The sequence below is a fragment of the Lingula anatina genome, chromosome 7, assembly GCF_051362555.1.
Source record: "Lingula anatina isolate TDL-2025a chromosome 7, LinAna3.0, whole genome shotgun sequence".
NCBI classification, from domain to species: Eukaryota; Metazoa; Brachiopoda; class Lingulata; order Lingulida; family Lingulidae; genus Lingula; species Lingula anatina.
This window is the reverse complement of record NC_141773.1, coordinates 16,791,916-16,812,579: the sequence shown is the minus strand read 5'-3', so window position 1 is coordinate 16,812,579 and position 20,664 is coordinate 16,791,916. Positions and strand designations below refer to the sequence as shown.

The following is a 20,664-nucleotide window of genomic DNA, read 5'->3' as shown; positions in this document are numbered from 1 at the left end:
CCACCATAACGCTAACTGACTTAAGAGTCCAAAAAGCATTGAATTTTTAGTGAATTGAATTCTTATTGAATTCCTGTCATTTTGAACCTATTATGAATCATTATCTAGGGGTTAGAACATTCAGTTTAGTTTTCCTATATATTTAGTCCGTCTTTATGTCAGAATTGTTAGTCACAATGAAATTTGTGTTAAAATGTAAGCATAAACATTGATATGAAAAACCATCATATTTTACAAAATACAGAGTTTAAGTATTTTTAGCGATTTTTCTCCAAAAAACTAAAACCCAAGTAGCAGCTCTGATAATAGAGATTGACTAATTTGGTTTTTTGTAGTTTGTTTTTAAGATGTATAAGCATCTTTTTAGGTGGTTTTGACATGGTTTTGGGGAAAAAGGTTATCTAAGGACCCCTCCTACAGTAATCCAAACATTAAAACAATAAAACAATTTTTATTATTAACATTTCAATGATTTGGTCGGAAAAATCCGGATGGGATACCTGTAGCCAATTGAAATGATAATTAGTAAAAAAACAATTGATTAGAATGCTAATTAATAGGTCTACATGTAGGCCTAGGTAGCCTAACCAAATATAAGGCCTATGTCTGTAGGCCTATAGAGAAAGGGAAAAAGAAAATGGAGAGAAAAATAGCAAGAGAACATTCTTCTTGTCTATAGCTTGGGTAGGGGGGGCCGTAGCGATAGTCCGAAGGTTCAATAGTCCGAAGGTTCATTGGTCCGAATGTTCACTATAGAACCTTCGGACCAATGAACCCCTGATTAAAAAATCGATAAAAATGTTACCACTTTTCGGACCAATGAACCTTCAGACTATCGAGACACCCCCGGGTAGGGCCTACTATTTTACAGATTAATTTGCAGTTGGTCTATAGGCTACCAGAAAACCCCCTAGGGCCTAATATAGGGCCTACTTAGTAGGCCTAGGCCTATGCGCCTGTACCAGTAGCAACCCCCCCCAAAAAAAAAAAAATAATAATAATAATAATAATAGGCCTAATAATAATAATAAATAAATAAATAAATAAATAAATAAATAAATAAATAAATTAGGAGACCCAAATATGTGTGTAATTTCAAAACCGTAGTCTAAGAGCTACCTGTAGGCTTATCATGTGTAGGGCCTACATTTTGGGGGTCGGGGTCCAGCGATACAGTTATCATGATACATGACCTATTAAGTTTCATCATCAGTTATAATCAATTCTGTGCACACTTGTGATCCTAGATAGAATAGTCGGCTGACTAGATATATATTTCTTAGACTGTAGTATACACTGTACATCGAATGCATGCATGTGCCTGCGCCGTGGTATCGGCAGATTTTCATCAGGCGATTCAGGTTGACCAATCAGGCGAGCTCTAACATTCGGCCTAGGCACTCGCATCAAAGGTAAACAAACCTGCCGCAGTTCTACCTGTTATGTCAGACGTTGTCGGTAGCCGCCTGGAGAGTTTGTTGCGTGGATTTCTCTGATTTTGGTGACAATTTAGACGCCGATAGAAAAGGCTGACGTCTGTGTCAACATGGATCCCAATGGGACAATACTGTCATCTCTGACGATAGCGACAGAATACTTGGAGAGCTTGCCTGAAAACCCTCTAAGAGACCCTCTGAAGAATGGCTGGAACTACATGTTGGACACTTACACTAAGCCTCAAATTGCTCTTTGGGGCTCTCTGATTGTCCATGAAGTAAGTGACAGTCTAGATGAATAAAAGACGAAAATATTAATAAGAAAATTTGAATAAGAATGTCAAATTTTAATTACTTGTAATTACAAAACATCATTTTTGCTTTCAAAATCAGATTATCTTCAGTATACTCAATAAAGAACGCTGCCAGAATAGAGAAGGGTAAAGTACAAGTGTAAAAAGTGCCTCATTGACCTTATATATTTTTTTAAAATATTAGGCTAATATTTATTAATATTTTAAAATTAATAATGATACATTTATTTTAAGGTCCTCTATGTGTTGATATGTCTACCTGCATATTTATTCCAATTCATACCTTTCATGCAGAGATACAAAATACAACAGGTAATTTTTTTTTCTTTATATTTATTGTATTCTATTTGATGCTGGTCTTTTTATTTTTATTATTTTGTACTGGTACTGGGGGTATGCGCTCAGTAGTTTGTGGATTTGTCATGAGTATGCATTGCAATTATGACAAAGAAACAGATTTTATATCAGAAAAGATCCCTTACTTGATTTTAGGGTGCTTGAGAACTTGAGACCAAAATTGACTGTACATTAACCTCTAGTACCAAGAAACTTGATATTAATGAAAATAACATTAATGATAATAACTACCATTTAAAAGTCCATTTCATTCTATGCAAATGTAGCAATAGATTGATGCAAAATATTTTAAGTTAAATTGATCCTAGCTTTGTGACATACCTATTCTTAAATCATGCATATCTTAATATCTTTAGTTATTCTTTGCTTTAGGACAGGAAAGAAGAACGGCAGTGGGATTGCTTTAAAATGTTACTCTTCAGTCACTTTGTTATACAGGTAAGTGTACATGATTTCCTGCAGGTAAATGTTGATAATGTAATACACGTAAGTGTTGTTGTTGTTGCCATACAGCCGTGTGTGGACCCTTTCCAACAGGTAGACTGTCACCTGATTTATGATAACTGATCTAGTTTTAATTGTCACCTTTAAAACATTTAAAAAAATTTTGATGACTCGCTTTTTTCCAATGATATTACATTTTTTCTGTTGCATATGCAGGAATTTCAGAACATGATTTTGATATATTTCACATTATTATTATTATGAAGATAGCATATCTTATTTATCAGATTACATTGACACATTATTGTATGAATTGACATGATTAAATTTGATTGCTTCATTTCAGTTCCCCCTGATGTTGGGAACTTTTGCATACACGGAATACTTCAACATTCCTTACAGTTGGGAAGAGATGCCAGCATGGTAATTTTACCTACCCCCATCTTTTTTCCCCTCTCTCTCCCTCTCTCTCTCCAGGCACACACCAAGCAGAAGCTTATTAATGTATGAATTCTAAATTTGGGAGATCACGGTAATTGTATGTATTTGGTAGTTGTCATTTGGATCACAAGAGTGTCATGTGGAGTCGATATTGAAAATGATAAAATTGCCAGACATTCAGTCACTAAGCTTAGTTCATCAATGCTATCCAGTCCAAAGTCCAAGTTTGAAGTTGGTCTGAAATTCCTGTCATGTTACATGTACATGTACTAGTTAGTAACTGTTGATAAGGTGAAATGTTGGTGATTAAGCAGCTTTAGAATCCAGTACTATTTTCACCTTAGTACTTAGAGTTTCAAATGTGATGTCTGCTTACTTCTTCATTTTCAAATTTCCATAATATGTGCATAAAATAACCATACCCTGAGGATTGGAGATTGCCAAAAACTCACCACAGCCATTCTGATAATGGAGGGGAATTTTCAGTATGGCTATTTCTTGATCTTTTCAATCAGGGAAGGGGGGGTGAATTTTACAGATACTGTATATTTTTTAGTCATAATTTTTTAAAATTAAAACATTCCTATTTAACATATCTTAAATTAAAAGCAGGGTACTCTGTAGTTCTACTCTATGCAGCAAAAGCACCACAAATGCTATATAGAAGTACAGCTTTCATGATAATAGAATAATATATATGAAAGTTTGATCATTTTTACCTATTGAAAAGATTGAATCATTACTGTAATCTTTAATATTCAGGTTGTGAAGAAACTACCACATACTAGATTAGAATCTGAGGGTTCCCTTTAATAAATAATTAAACTTAATAGTTATATTATCATTATTGGGTCTGTGTTGTATTTCCAGGTATATATTGATGGCACAAGTCCTGGGCTGTTTTGTGATAGAGGACACTTGGCATTACTGGCTCCACAGGGCACTCCACCACAAGAGTATCTATAAACATATACACAAGATTCACCACCGTTACTCGGTATATTTACATTTACAAATGATTTATCTATTTATTTATTTTTTCAATTTATTGACTATTTTGGAAACTTTGAATATTGATGAAATAGACAGGTAGATGTTCTTAATTCTCCCGTCAGACATTCTTAGCCAGTATAATGATTTTGAAGACTTAGTGTGAAAAATTCCAGAACAAATTACTAAAAACTAATATTTCATATCCAATTTTTGCTGTTTATTTGTACTAATTATTCCACCTGGGCTCACTATTTTAATCAGCATCTTAAACTTTTTTTCTGTCAAAACCTTCATTTTCAAATGCTGTTCTGTTCTCCCCAGGCACCTATGGGTATGGTTGCAGAGTATGCCCACCCAGCAGAAACATTAAGTGAGTCTCCCCAGTCTTACCAAACGCACCAAATGAAAAATAAATAGTCATGAAATAAAACAAAATTTAAAAAAATTGGGAAAAAACAACTAAAAGAGAAATGACATTTAAAAAAATTAATAAAATTGGATCAGTATAGAGTAAAACACATACACACACCATTTGAAATGAATTTATCATGGTAAGATGTATTGCATTATATATGTAATGAGGTGGTATACAGCTGAGCTGTGTATTTAATTGGTCCAGGATCTTATTGAAGCCATGGTTCCAGTTACTGACAATTCATCATATGGGATGAAGACTGAACCCAAATCTGTGCCAGTTCCTTATGAAGTACCCTAAAATAGAATTAATTTGCCAATACTAGATGAAAAAAAAAAGTGCATTCATAGTGGCAATTGGGTCATTTTTGTTTTTCATTGTTTAAGAACACACACTCTTACACATACCAGTCCCTAATTGTCAAAATGACAGATCAATTACCATGGTGTTTCTATTTCAGTTTTGGGCATGGGATTTTTCATCCCTATTCTTTTGTTCTGCACCCACTTTGTCCTGTTGTGGGTTTGGGTGGCTTTCCGCCTCATGGAGACCATTGATGTCCACACTGGATACGACGTCCCCCATCTCTTTCACCTTATCCCTTTTTATGGAGGTAGGTATATGTACTGAATGTCTGAATATTATGTACAAGGGTAGTTGGGGCCACGGTTGAAATTCAACTCCAAGCAGACTGACATGTCATATACTGTATATAATATATATATATATATATCAGTGTTTGCGAAATGTGTGTGTAAATTTGACATCTTATAAATTTATGTATTTATGGGCAGGGGGAGTGTAGGTGGAGAGGGTCAGATTTAAAAACGTTTCTTGGATAATGCACTCCCTTCCTCATCCATCTATGAACAGTTATGTTCTCAATAAGATTTTTTTTTTTTTTTTTTTGCAAGATGGAGCAAAGGGTTCAAGCAATTTCTTCAATTCTGCACCGATTTCAAAATGAAATTTTAAAGCCAAATTTGAATAAAAGACTTACAGATGAGGATTAAAGATGTAAAATAAGTAATAACACGCAATGCAGCATCTTGAATCTTTACCTGTGTAACATTACAAGCATTTTTTTAAATCAAAAGCCACAAATGAATATAACCGTGGCAACGATATAACTCTTACATTAAAAATATAGGTTGAAGTACACTATGATAAAAATTGTAACTATATACTAGGCAATGCACTGACTTCATTTTTCAGGGGCCAAAGCCCATGATTTCCACCACATGAATTTTGTGGGCAATTACTCCTCCACTTTCACATACTGGGACAAAATCTGCGGCACTGATAAGCAGTACAAAGAGTACCTCGCCAAACAGAAGAAGATGGATTAAGTCCAGTCAGCAGGGAGACTTGATCAGGCATTGGAGAATTTTGAAAATGAAATCCTTAATCACGATCTCAAGACTAAACGAGTGCTCTCTCATACTAACCTGTGTAGTTGGAACATTTTAGGGCAATTGTAGGGGGCATTTTTCTATCAAACAAAAGCAGTTTTTGACTTTGATTAGCATTATGTGACCTCCATATAGCCATGAACAAAACATTTAAACTTTATTAGTCATACAGAAAATGTGATGTAAGTTGAAGATCTTGCAAAAAGACTGTGATGGTACATTATTGGCCAGAACCAATGCAAAAATAATTTTGAAAACATGTCTGAATACAAGTAATTTGAATAAAAAATATTAAGTTGAAATGGGGCAAAAAGGGAAAGATTTAAACGGAGGGCTGTGTTTCCCTTCAAATGATGCCCCCAGTGACATTAAGAATGGATGGACATTCGCCAGAGGTACAGTTTGCATGTTTACATCTCAACGATCAAATGGCCCAGTGTTGAGTGTATGCTACTTTATGCAGTATTAAATTAAGCAGGCCTTTATACATACTGTCTAACTTGATATTTCTAAAATATGTACTAGCTGTTATGTTCACAATACAGTCTTATGAATTGACGTATTTCAAAAACTATCAATAGTTCAGCAATCAAGTGTGACAAATACAAAGAGAACAGGTTCTTGTATGATTTCATTACAATTACTGGGAAATCTGAATTAAATACCACTCATAAACAAGTGTACTTAAAAGTAAATCTATCACTGGCTTTGTATACATAAAACACTTTGTTTAATGAATATCAGTATATTTTTATTGATATTGCAAAGTGATAAATAGAAAAAGAGAAAAGGACACAATTAAGCATCAAATCTTCAAGTCTCATAAATATGTAGACAATAGTGCAAAGATGGTATGCGATAATGCAATCCCAAAGACAATTTTCACATTAAATGGGTTGATTCTTCTGAATCGATTAAAAAGTATGGAATGCATATGCAACTGGAAGGTAACAAAATAGTGATTCAACTACATCAAACATTACTAAAAAGAATGTGTAAATATACAGGAAATGTTGAAAATTCACTATTTTGCTTTGAGGTAGTTAGTAAACATATTGAAGAAAATCTACTTTAAATATATCATCTGCAGGTGTAAAGTCGCAAGTTAAATATTTTTTTTTTAGTTTTATGCTAATAATTGTCTTCAAAAAAAAAGTGAAAAGAATTATCTGTAAACATCTAGAGAAAAATGGATCTATAATAGGGTAGTTTTGACTTATGATCATTTCCATCTTCATCAAGAACTTGACTCAGGCATAACTAATCATAGCAGAAATGACATAAATTTAATGTCTTTATAACTGTTCCTTTGGTTGTCTTTTATTGCCTCACATTCAAGACACTGGTAAGATGTATATATATATCTGCTTTCAATCCACTGTACGACAGCTTTGATGATTTTAGCCTAGTGATTAGAGGTTTGAAGATGCATATATTTCTGGAAAGAACTCGAAGAATCCCTGAAACAATAAACAAAACTTATCAAATTTACATACATTCAACATCAGTTAATATATTGTGTAGGAAAGGGTAAAAAAAAGAAATGCTTTAAAATTTTAATAGTTCAGTTGTTATTTTTTTATCTGGAATAAAGCCATCTTGCTCTTTTCATCTTAAAATCACCCAACATTTGAATGTACATGAAAGCAATATATATTTTTTTTCGGGGAGGGAGGTTAATAGACGGGGTGCAAGATGGCACTATAATTCTTTACCTTGTAAAGTTTAATTGACTGCAGGACAGAGGAGGTACAACACATCTCTCTAATGGAATGCATGCTAAGTTGTGGTCCACCTATATCAACAGTAGGCATGCCCAGCTTGGCAGACATGATGGGGCCGATAGTGCTGCCACATGGTGAGTCATTCCTAACTACAAAATCCTGAAAATAAATGAACACATTATGATTTGATGGAATTTCATGTAACTAGACTGATTGATAACTGCAATCTCATTTAGGTTGGCTATAACTGCCTTATTACTTTCATCCAAAGAACGGTTTACAAAATTCTGATTTTAATTGTGGTCATGTGCACTGCCACTTATGCAACAACAAGAACTTCAAATGTGGTCATTTTAAAGTAACGGCATCAATATGCCCGTAAAATATCTGAAACATGATCACGAACTACCCCTTTAAATGGAGAAAACAAATACACAGGTCTTACAGACTGGGATTGGTAATATCAGAATACCTGAAGAGGGACATGTGACCTGGTGGCGACCTCTCTCAAAATGGCCGCTGTAACAGCAGTGGTTGCATATCTCTGATTGGCATTATGCTTCACTACAATGCCCTGTAACACACAAAAGACATAACATGTACATTGAAGAACTCTTCATAAACCCAAGCTTATTATCAACATGGTTTCTTTTGTTCCCTTTCATATATTATGTCAATTTTTCTTTATATCAAAATTTAGTAGGCAACCATGTTCATCTAATACAGAAAGAACCAAAAAGCACTCATATAAAAAAAACAACTTTAATCCTTTGTACTGCTGACTACAGCATTTGCACTCATTAATTTCCTCTGAGAACTCTTATTTAAAAAAATGCACCTTTTTATATTATAAATACATAGTGTACTTCTTTAGCTTGACTGCTTACCTTATGAAGACCAGGTCTGTGCTGGTCTTCATGCTTCTCACTGGAATGACATGAAACATGTGAGCTGCTAATATATGTTTAAAAGGAAAACTTGCTAACATGGAGACTGCAGCATGAAAGAACTTTAGAACTGTTTACAAAGGCTGGTCCACGCTTTCAGAACAGAATGTTAGTCTTAGTATTTTGACTGAAGATTAATCAGGAAAAGTCTGATTGAAATATAGCACCCGTGTTATCACAAGCAAGAAATAACCACTAGTTTACACCTATTACAGTAGATTTCTCCTGAAGTGATACTGACCAGTTTCTCTGTTAAAGTTAAGAATAACATTTGGTCTATAGTTTTACTGTGAAAATGGCCACCGTATACATGTACCAAGTTGTGTAAGCAAAAACGGAATACACATGTCCATAACATTGGTACAAAATCCAGTCTGACCTGTAATTTGGGTGGACAGCGTGTGCCTGGTCAGCACTGACCATGAGTGACCTTGGCATTGCAATCTCAAAGCTCCCAGGGGTGGGGCCACTGATTCTTCTGAGAACCAACTCTTGAAATGTAGATCCTGCTCCCTGGGCACTCTGGGAACCAACCTGGGAGGAGAAAGTAAACTGTGGGTAAACCGTAGCAAAACAAATACTTTTGAAAATCTTAGACAATATATCTACAAGCATTACAGGAGGAGTAAGAAGTCGTTTAACCCTTTTGGATGGTTTGCAACTTTGACTGTCACTGAGACTGTCACTGGTTGTAAATTACTTATTCAGGAAGAGAAAAAGACTAGTAAGCCATTTACATTATTTTTTTTTCATCATGCATGTTCATTTATTCCTCTGGACCATTGTTTGGTATCTATATGCTTATCTTGCAGTAAAAAAGGTTCTTTTATGTTGCAATAAAGTGCAAAATAAAATTAAATACCAAAATAACAATAATTCAGCTTAGTGCATACCTCCTCATTATCAAAAAGGCTGATCATTCTTATGTTGGGATCTTGTTGTAGTGTTTCATTATTGCATGCATCCAGCAGACCCTGGAATAGAATATATTACAGTTATTGAAACAATGGCATCTTCCACTGATGTTTCTTAATTTTAAATTTAATATCGACAAATAACTGTCCAGAGCAAATTATCAATAAAAATCTGGAATCGCTGTTTAGGTGCAGTGTTTGAATGGTTGAAAAATTTTAAGTCAAAATGGGACTTACCAAAAATATCTACAAAATGATAATATATATATTGCAACTGAATAACTGGTTCCAAGAATTCATCTGGTATAGATTTGATATTCATCTTTTTTGCCTCAGCTATGTCAGACAGAAATTTATGTATTTTAGTCATAAATTGTAAAAAATATAACACGAGTCAATAAAATCATCCAAGTAAACAAAAGACAGCACTTTATATTTGGAGCATCACAGAATTGAAATATCCTACCTCCATTGCAGTGTAAGCATTCAACAGGTTATCCAATCTTGGAGCAAAGATGAACTCATTCAATGCTCCTCCTAGACACTTAAATGAAATTACAATGAATTAATTAATAATAATAAAAAAACATTTTTTCTTGACCATATGATCACAAAATTATTTTATCAAGTCTTTTCAAAGCTGTCAGCTTTCATGGTACACCAACATGTACGAGTAAGATCTTTAAAATGGACCCTATATGTTATTACAAGGCTCTCTTTATTTTTCTTTTTCTTTTTAATTTCCCCACCCAACTTCCCTCCCCCCAACTGCAAAACAGTCCACTTCAAAAACATCAATTTCTGATAATTCCCTTTACTTACAGCAGGCTGGGTGTCTGCCAGACAGAGCTCAAAGTCCATGATCTGGTCAGCTGTCACCCCGAGTTCACCGCTTAGTATGTGCACCAGGACAGGGTGGTGCTTATCAGCCTGGAAAACAAAGTATTCACTGATCCACAGGGTGTCAAAGCCAGTACAGGTTCTTTTAGGATGATGTCAGACATTACTAGGAAGCATAGCACCAAGGTGCATGTATTAAAATTCATCAAAATATATAATACATTGTGATGTACACATGTATAAGTTATAATAAACAGCAAATACTTATGATTATTTCTGAATCACTGTGTGCATTCTTAGAGAAATGAATTTTCCAGCACAATAATTTTGTGGTTCTCCTTCTTACAACACATGCCAATCTTATGTAAATGTTTCAATTTGTAATTCTTATCCTATTCAAGTTTATGTACAACTTAAGCCTTGTGTTTTCCATGTATTAATAAACTTATTATTATTATACAAACTCCTCACAATCACCATCCTTACTCACTTCCTGCTTGAAGTCTGAAGTTTCTGCTGTCTTACTGCCATACTCCAGCTCTTCCTGTATACTGGTAGCCAATATAGGCTGCCTACAATGAGAAATCAGTTCATGTATATTATTAGTATGTATATAATTATCATTATCATTAGAGAGCTTGGGATCAAGATATTGCTGGATGGTAAGTGTTGCATACCAGAACAGGTATGAAATTGCAGAACTACAAATTGTTAACTCAGGAAGCTATGTTTAAGGGAGCATTATTCCATAGCTCATGTGTCACTGAGTGATCTTTAAACATACTTAGGTATTTAACTAGCAAGCCGACTTGTTATGTCAATCACTGTGTTATTGTATACGTTAAAATCATTAAGATAATTATCAAAACAGTTAAATTTCCAATTTGAAACCAATGTGTTATTAGGACGTCATATTTGAAAAAGATTAGTAAAAAGTTCTGAGAAAAAGAGCATGTTGACTTCAGAAATTACGTTTTTTTTTGAAAAGATTATGGTTTTTTTAAAAATTCATTTTTTTCTTAATCAGTGCTTACTACTGGCTCAAAGGACTATATGGCTAAAAACATTTTAGAACAACCTTGTATATAGGTATAAAGAAGATGTTTAAAATTGGTGCATAATTCAAACAATTACAGGTGTGTCTCTTTGTTAGGTGAAAACTTCTCATTCATGTCCCTCATGAGGTGAATGGCAATGTTCGGCACCCTCAAGATGGGTCTCTTCACATGGACAAGGCGATGGCCTAATTTGCTGTCATTCTGAAATACATAACAGGCTGGGACATAATCCATCAGTCCAACACAAATGACAGAGAATGCTTTTACACAAAAGTATGGACACAAAAATTCATGTGGAAGTCACTTTGATAAAATATTAGATGGGGGGAGTGAAAGATTAAGTGTTAATCTGCTTTTATGTGTAAAAAAAAAAAAAAAGAGAAAAAACATGGAAAAAATTGTGGAAGAACAATTTAGGCACTTTGCTATTACATATATAGATATCACCTATAAGCCCACATTCAGAACAGTAGACTAACTAGACCAAGGGTCAAATATAGCTGACCCTCTTGAATACTTCCCCATACGAAATCTATTCAGTATCTAATAGTAGATTACACTGCAAGCTTTTTAGTAGGTTGCCATATTTGACCCATGGACTAGTTAGTCCACTGTTTTGAATGTGGCCTTACTGTAAGCACTGACCTTCACTATCACTCTGCCGGCCACAGTCAAGTCTCTGTCAAACCAGGTGTGCCAGGTTCCCCCTCCATAACACTGGACACCAACCTGTAAATAACCCTGTCGGACCTTCCGGGAAATTGGCTTGATCTGTAAAATAATTGTTCTTTTTCATTTATCACAATATTTTCATCGATAAACAGCAAAACTGTACTCTTGAAAATATTTTAAATGGTGTCTTTCAAATTAGTTTGTTACAAAGTAAGTCTATGAATATCATAGTTTCTTCGACTAAAACCATAGTTGGTGTACTCGATTGTTTGGCTGTCGAATAAATCTTTTGAATTTTTACTTCTATCATCATTGTTACATCATCATCTAAGGTATACTTTGAATTAACATGATTTTATGTAAAATGTGCACCTTCTGGTTACTGTAACAAACAAATAAATAAGTACAGAAGAAAATAATAAATAAGGTAGTTTAACCTTTAGGCAGGGGCTGTCAGTGTGTGCCCCTACAATGCTGAACCCATTGCCTGGCCGGTACTTGCCTCCCACAGCAAATGCTATGATGGTAGAATGGTTCCTGGTGACAAAATACTGGAAATAGATATAAAACACAATCAGGATAGATATTCAGCCATTGGTGGATAGGAGGAACAATGGGTCCCCCCCTCCCTCCAGCTTCCGACTCTCCCTCCCTCCCTGCCCACCACCACCACTAAATAAATAAATAAATGAAATAAGCGGTGTGGAGGGGGAGAAATGACAAGCCATAATGGCAAAAAAAATTAATCTATTTTCCATTCCTATGTCCTATCTACCTTGGTCCCCATCTACTCACTTTAAAGTAAACTACAATAGGAAGCGGGAGTATAAATCATGATCAGCTGATGAAATTATTAACAGGGCAATTCTCAGAGGACCACTTTTGTCTTACCTTGTTGGAAGGTTTGATGTCCCATTTTTCTGTTTCTTTGAGCTCCAAAAATCCAGCTGACAGCAGTCTAATCTTTATCTCCTCTACAGCTGAAACAGTCATAATGTTTTTTTTTTCATAAGAGGAAAGCAACTTTCATACAATTTGTGTTTTGAGAGGTTATAAATTCATAATTCAGTTTCTCCCTAAGTCCATCAAAAGTAAATGTTACAGGGTACAATTTGTCTTAGGCATGTTATTTTAAGTTTTTAAGTCACGGCAGTGTAAATGAAATAAAGCTTATCAAAATTTTCAAAGTTTTTAATAAAGATAAGACTCACAAAATACCACCACTGCATTAATATCCACTAGAGCTCATTGGACATGCATTACTTTTTAACATGCCTTCACTGTTTTCATGTCTTCAAAACTTAAGACCTATATTTTTTTCATAATAAAGGCTCAGAAACCCTGGGCCCATGTCTGCCTGGTACTTACCATGGAAGGGGGAGGGAGATCTGTTGACATAATTGATGAAATGCTTGGCTGCAGACAACACGGACTCTGACTAAAATGATAATACAGATTTTAGGTTGATATATTGTAATGATTATGTCCAAGAGAATTTCATTTTATTTATTTCTCTCCCCCCCCCCCCCCACATGCACACACACACAAAAAGCTATTAATTCTTGAAGGAAAGGGGAGGAGGCACAAAAAAAAAAAAAAAAAAAGAGGCATGCAATCCAGATAAGATAACATTAAACAGTAAATATGCAATTGCCTTTAAGAGTTTTTTTTTTTTTTTTTTTTTTTTTTTTTTTTTTTTTTTTTTACAAATACACGTGCAAGCATCTCATTATGAGTCTGCTTTCTTTTTCAAGTTGAATGTACAATTAACCGATTACAGTGACGTCATATTTGCTCCGTAACACTAGTCCCGCGGCCATGCTGGAGGGAATGAACGTCGGGGAATAGTAGCGTAAATATAGGTAAACCAAATAAAATAAAGTAAACTTCATATCACGATCAAAGACACCAAAGGGAAAAGGATATATACAAGCTGAGGCTTCAGCTGATCAGCGGGATCGACCGATATGAACTCAAGACAGTCTAAAAACGTGAAATCCTACTAAATGCTACTTACCCAACATCGTGTTGTCAGAAGATAGTTCAGTTACATGTATCTTGTACTTCATTTTTCTTGTTCATTGGGTAATAACAGTTATAGTTTGAGAGAGTTTAATGTGTAATCATAAGTTTAACCATAAATAGAAGCAACTGTTTTCATAAAGGATAGATATAAAAAATTTGAGCTGATCATTAGGATAAACCCTTGTGGATTCAAGGAAGAATGTATGATTGTCTTATGACATGAAATATTGCTGTTAGTTATGACTTATCTTCACATCGTGAAGCTGTCAGAAATTATTTCAGCATTCTTGTACTTCATTTTGGTTCATTAGAAAGTACATGTAACAAGACTGTTGTTCATTCATGTAAGCAGCATTGTTAGCATTTTATTATTAGTTCAGTCATTCACAGAAGCATTTGTTAGGCACTACAAATATCCTCAAACCTCAGTTTAAGTGGGACTTAGAGAATGGGAATTTGCCATGGGACTATACACTTGATATCAATGGAGCAATAGAAACTATGTCAATGATGAAAAAGACGTGTCCTTTGTATCAAAATAAAGCTGGTGAGTTGTGTTGTAAATAAGTTTTCAAAATACATCTACTGTCATAAAAAGTATTGTATCAAACTGATTTTATAAAATTTTATATACCATTTGCATTGAGAATATTTTGCTAGGTATTCAGTGAACAAAATTCATGTATTTTAAATTTACTTTAAAACTGCAGTATCAGGTATTTGTTGTTCTCTTTTTTTAATGTAAAGCCTAACTATATTGGGGATTTTCAGATGCTATTGTTTATACAGTACAGAAGTAAAGTATGCAGAACATTTGCTCTATACCATCATCAACTTTTTAAATTATTTCAGCATTCTTGTACTTCATTTTGGTTCATTAGAAAGTACATGTAACGAGACTGTTGTTTGAGAGAGTTTAATATTCACCATGAATGCAACCATTCATATAAGCAACATTGTTAGGATTTTATTATTATTCAGTCATTCACAGAAGCAAGGCATTTTTCACAATCATGTATTTATGATGTCCAATGTAAAATAATAATTCAGTTCATGAATTGATTTCTGCAACCATTTGCTTAAACATATAGGAAAAGTGCACATTTTGTATGAATAAAAGTGAACATGAAATGCTGAGTTCTGAGTGTCGCTTCAATTAAATAACTCCTGTCATGCACTGGATTTCACTCTCCTGATGTTCAGATCCTGTCTCCCCAGCTGGTCACAGAGATCTAGGAATATTTTTTGCTGCTTCTACCTTGTGTGTTATCAAAAGCTTCCGTTTTTTTTTTTTTTTTTTTTTTTTTTTTTTTTTTTTTTTTTTTTTAATAATTAACTTGCACCCAATCAGTGTGGCTTGGTGGGAAATGCCTGATCAATTTCCTACATAAATACATAAATTAATAGAAAGATAACAATAGTGATTTTTATTCATATTATAACTTACAACATTACAGTTGAAAGGAGCAGAATTTAACATTTTTACAGAGGAAAGTGCAAAATTATTTCATGAGGTTATTAAAGTTATATGTCAATTACACCTGAGGTAGAATTTACTTGCAAAATAAAATTACTCTTATCACTACACCAAATCGAAAATTAAGCCACTAACTTCCAAATACACTTCATACAGGTAATTGATTTAATTGGCCCAGCTCAGCTGTGTACAGTACAAATATAGCCTTGACACTAATTGGGAATAATGCTAACCAGGTATAAAAGAGGTAGGTGACAGCCGATAAAATCTAGAGAGCACCGTAACTGATAACAAATTACACCCAAGGCAATAGGTGAGTCTTCATTATAAAAGTCGAAACCCTGCCTGGGTATTTCCACAGGTTTTAACAAATTAACACACTCTCCATCCACACTTTTTGGGCACTACTTTAAATATATACGTGCGCCCCAAACGTACACACCTAGGTCTTTGGTGTTCTACTGTTTTTTCTTTTATGGTAAATCTGCACAGTTGGCTCTTCATTCTTTGCTATAAAATAAATTAGTTTTATCCTTTACTTTTCCGAAGAGTCTTGATTCAAAGCCACCTCGCCGTCTCTCCTCCGTTAATGGTTTTAGTTCCTTCACCATGGGTTTTTACCACTGCAGGCAGTCTGTGAACGCTTGTAAAGTAAGTTACCTTCTCTCGATCAAATACCCTGCAGTAATTCATCATTTTGCTCGGTTAAATATGAAAAAAAATACAGAAAACGAAAACTGAACTACAGACATGGCTTGTTCATGCGCAGCAGACGATTCCTGTCTCCCTCCAGCATGGCTGCCGTTTGTTTTGATGACGCAGGCTCTAATGGGTCAATAACAAGATGACTAAGCAAACATTTGAAAACGCATACAAAAAAGCTCAAATGGATTCATGTTCTGAGTTAAACACTAAAATATTTCAACCATCAATGATCTGAGGGCACCGGTTATTGCGACGCTTTAACTCTAGTATAGTATCTCTGACAAAAAGCCGATCAGGCCGTTGCCAATATTATGGCAATTGAATCATGTTGGAAAAGGGGTGAACAAAAACTTCCTCAAGCAAAAGCATAGTCCAGCCATAAAGTCATATTGTCACGATTGTTTCTTAAATCCTTTACCTTTACGTCAAAATGCATTTTAAGTTGAGATTAAAATGCACTAATTACGAAGAGAAGTTGCACTTACCATTATTGATTGCTAGGGACTCCAAACCAAAATGATGCGACAGGAAGTTTATATAGTACTCTCTGATATTATAAAGATAAAATTAACTAAATGCATTCTACAGCCAATTAACAATACCTAGATTTTATCAGAACTAGTTTGATATATTTTAAAAAGTATCTCTTAATTTTTTTAATATAAAAGTAACACAATGAACAGTTGGCATTTGCTTTGTCTATATCTTAGTTTGGAGATTATATTTCAAGATGTCTGCGCCCAGGCCGGCGGGAAATCGTTCCTGTGGTGCAGAAGTTACTTGGAAATTTGCAATATTTTGGGGGGTCATATGCATAACTTGTTTAAAATCCTCTTTAGTACAATCTCTCGGTAAGTGACAGAATAAAATAGTGGGGATTCTAAATAGGAATCCTCGTATTTCTGAACTAAGTCATCCTTTTACCAACTTTCATCTTCAAGTTCAGCTAATGATTCATGCTTCTAGAATTAGTACATTTACAAGCTAGTGCATGTGTTTCAACGATAGTTCCAAGAGGCCATCTGTACGTGATTTGAAATTATTTGTGGCTGAACCGATAAATCTTCTAACAAAATATTTTTGTTGCAAATGCTCAATGTGCAAACACCAGTAACTTAGTTGGAAGTTTTCCTTATAATTTATTTATTTATTTATTTGGTAAATGGGTTTCCTTTAAATATATATTTATATTAAATAGCCAGCCAAGAGCTGTTTGGATTGTTTTAATACCATGCCGATGAAAACAAAGTTAATCTTTTTCTTGTTCAACTTTATCACAGAGACTTACGTATACAGTCTAACAAAAAGTAATAATGAGCAGAAAGTTGATTCAAGACCTACTTCAAGGCTGGTTGTATTTTGTTATGAAGGGGAGGAGTATAAGGCAGTAAAGTTATGGACTACTGCAACTGTAAGTGATATATTTTCCTAATTTCTTTATGACACAAGATTCAACATAAAAAATTAATTAATAAGTGACATGTTACTTTATATACCCTGTAATATTGCAAGTATCACTGTTGCAATGTATGTAATGAAAGCAGCTTCATATCATTTTTAGACAATAACATTTCATATTTGGTGCCAAAAATTAGACACTATTTACTATGTAGTTATGACAGAGCTCATTCTTTTGTCACCATAGCTACGGCTAGTAATCAGTGAGGAGGACTATGAGCTGTTCAAAGGTGCCAATACTTCAGCTGTGCAGGAACAGTATCACAATGCCATGAAGTCATGGTTTAACTTGTTGCCATGGAAAAAGGAGGAGGTTACCATGGATACCTTTAGGTTGTCATGTCTTGGTGTGGCAACCAAAACTAGTTATTCTGTAAAACTAAAGATTAGAGGTTAGCATTATAATTACAAAAATTTAAGGCATAATTCATGAAATATGAATATTTGAAGTATTTGTTCAATATTTTTAAAATTTGGCATCTCATTTCAATTTAATCACTTTTTAAGGATTGGGGCAGATTACTATTTCTGTTTAAAAGATTGCAAATTTGTCCAAAACTAGGATCAGATATTTTACTGTAGTTATTCTCTACTTTTACTATAGTTGTGCTTTTACTATAGTTATGTGAGAACTATTTTTGTTTTATTCATACTTTTATTTTTGAATGTTAATTTTCAATAATAGCTATAGACCCCTGGCTGATCACATACCTGTTCCTGGGACTGATTTTGTTCTTCAATGCCAGAAGACTCAGCAAGAACATTGTATTCTACTATGGCACTGGGATGACTGTGGGGCTGCTGGCTTCTTGTCTTATCATTGTGTTTATTGTCAGCAGGTTTGTGCCCAGGGTAGGTATACATATGGTCCTGTATTGTTACTGCCAGGCCATGGTGCATGTTAGAATGTTTTAGCTTGTTGTTTGTTTTTAATACATGAAATCCTGAATTATAATTCCATGTTATATTCAGATTTTTTTAGTAATTATGAAAAATACTATGCAATATGCATGCACTAATGACATTTTAAACAATTCATGTTGATACATGATCATTTTCCATTTTAAAACAGTGGGCCAATGAATTTTATTAAATGGCAAAAATGCCTTTTCTGCACAAAGCTTTGTTGCTTTGAGTGTACATATACATATTAATACTTTCAGAAAACAGGCTATGTTGTGCTGGCAGGAGGTTGGTCCTTCAGTCTCTTTCTTCTTAATGCCATGTGGTCAAATGTGCAGAACATACTAGAAACATATTCACACTACGTCCTGGGCTACTTTGCAGTTGCAGGATTATTAACCTTAGCAGTACTCTACTGGCGAGGTCCAGTGACAGACCCAAGGAGTCTTAATCTCATAAAGTGGACATTACAGTTATGTGCTTTAGGCTTGGTATATGGAAGCACAAGACAGATCCAGGAAGTTGCCATTAGTACTATCATTGTTATATTAACAATTCACTGTTTTCCAAGGAAGATATTACACTATATTTTATCAGTGTGGTGAGTAGTGGCAAAAGGTTAGTTGACCACATTTAAAATAGCATAGCAAGCATACAAACAATTTTTACCTATGTAGATAAAAAATATTCCCTCTTAAAATGTAATGAAGAAATTGAATAGATCAAGTGAAAATATAAAAATAAAAAATACATTGCATTGAGTTTCAAATGTGAAAAAAATATTCACCTGCATTGAAACCATAGCTGTGACCCCATCATGTGTTATGGAAAACTCGATTCTATGTTCCTCTTTTATGGACAGGAGACGGCGGTTTCCACCCAAAGTGCACCTGTTAAGTGAAGAGGAGTACCAACGCCAGGCTGATGAGTACACGCGCCAGCAGTTGGAGAGCCTTCGCCAGTATTGTCTCAGTCCTAAGTGTGATGCATGGAGGACTATTTCCAGGATCAATTCTCCATCCAGGTAGGGCAATTATAATGATTATAGAAAAGATACCAACTGTGGGACTGCTGAATACCCGACTCCAGTACTGTCAGGATCAACTCTCAAGCCAGGTAGAACAAGGGGATTTTTATTGTGGATGTTTGTTCCTCATAGTTAAGGAATAGGATTTGAATCAGAGGCATTCAATTACAATTTTTATTAAATTTGTTAATGTTTCCCAGGAAATTGTTGCAATTTGTGTAATTTAGTCACCTTTCATGAACAGTGGGTCTCAGATGCAGTATAGACTATAAAGGGAATTATACAATCTCGCAGAATGTTACCTATTAAAATCTGTTCAACGTGTTCCATCACTTTCAGATTTGCCAGCTTTGTGGAAGGAGACTCGCACATCACAGACACAGAGCTCTTGGACTATGACTCTGACCCCGTCCCTCGTTATGGAGTGGATCTTGATGATTCCGATGAGTCAGAAATGAGCTTCAGACTCAACTCTCCTTGACAGAGAGGGCTTATTTCTTCAATCACATATTAATGGTTTACCATGTTACCCAAGGGCACAAAGATACTGTCATTTGACCAATATGTTGCTGTGTGATAAAAAATGGCATGGCCCATATCATGCAATGAAAGTTCTCAGGACTTTTTATATATTTTAAAAATGCGCAAACTTGAATGTAGATCTAGTTATTAGCATCTAATTTTTTTATTTTCACTTTGATATGCATATTATTTCTTTTATGTCAGAAAAATAGCTACATGTCATCTGGTATATCCCCACTAAAAAATATTTTTTCTTCTGGAAATAAGATGCTTTTGCCTTAATAGTGTTTTAAATTGTTAGACTATTTATTATAAGTGCAAAGATGTACATGTTATAATTCTGGGTTTGTAAATATTAATTCTCCAATTTAAATTGTCAAATGTGAGTTTTAAAACATAAGCAAGAACTTAAAAATAAAGTGTTATTCCAAGGTACCATTGTGTTGATAGCTTGCATTTTTTTTCAATTAAAGTTTGTTTTATGAAAAGTTATTTGACTCATCTCTTCAACCCTGCAAATCAATTTTGAACAATTCATAATACTTAAGTTTTAAAACTCTTCAATTTCTATGCTGTGTTG

General features: G+C 34.4%; 3 protein-coding genes across 3 annotated transcripts; 2 read left to right on the top strand and 1 right to left on the bottom strand.

Annotated features, from left to right (window-relative positions):
- The first annotated feature begins 1,234 nt into the window (after positions 1-1,234).
- On the top strand, positions 1,235-6,550 carry LOC106176186 (methylsterol monooxygenase 1-like). The gene is made up of 8 exons (XM_087017028.1): positions 1,235-1,714; positions 1,985-2,062; positions 2,480-2,545; positions 2,898-2,974; positions 3,863-3,989; positions 4,307-4,355; positions 4,861-5,013; positions 5,616-6,550. The coding sequence occupies exons 1-8, from the start codon at positions 1,547-1,549 to the stop codon at positions 5,747-5,749; spliced, it is 852 nt and encodes a 283-aa protein (XP_086873154.1). The 5' UTR covers positions 1,235-1,546; the 3' UTR covers positions 5,750-6,550.
- On the bottom strand, positions 5,452-16,807 carry LOC106176184 (aspartyl aminopeptidase). The gene is made up of 15 exons (XM_013558449.2): positions 16,660-16,807; positions 13,336-13,405; positions 12,859-12,947; positions 12,405-12,518; positions 11,941-12,066; positions 11,372-11,496; positions 10,728-10,809; positions 10,220-10,327; positions 9,864-9,941; positions 9,377-9,457; positions 8,863-9,017; positions 8,424-8,463; positions 8,009-8,110; positions 7,528-7,695; positions 5,452-7,272 (listed from the first exon to the last, which is right to left on the bottom strand). The coding sequence occupies exons 1-15, from the start codon at positions 16,660-16,662 to the stop codon at positions 7,225-7,227; spliced, it is 1,389 nt and encodes a 462-aa protein (XP_013413903.2). The 5' UTR covers positions 16,663-16,807; the 3' UTR covers positions 5,452-7,224.
- A 58-nt stretch (positions 16,808-16,865) lies between these two features.
- On the top strand, positions 16,866-20,519 carry LOC106176185 (nuclear envelope integral membrane protein 1-like). Its single transcript, XM_013558450.2, has 7 exons — positions 16,866-17,025; positions 17,455-17,585; positions 17,820-18,024; positions 18,318-18,484; positions 18,796-19,136; positions 19,398-19,559; positions 19,902-20,519. The coding sequence occupies exons 1-7, from the start codon at positions 16,905-16,907 to the stop codon at positions 20,041-20,043; spliced, it is 1,269 nt and encodes a 422-aa protein (XP_013413904.2). The 5' UTR covers positions 16,866-16,904; the 3' UTR covers positions 20,044-20,519.
- Positions 20,520-20,664: the final 145 nt, after the last annotated feature.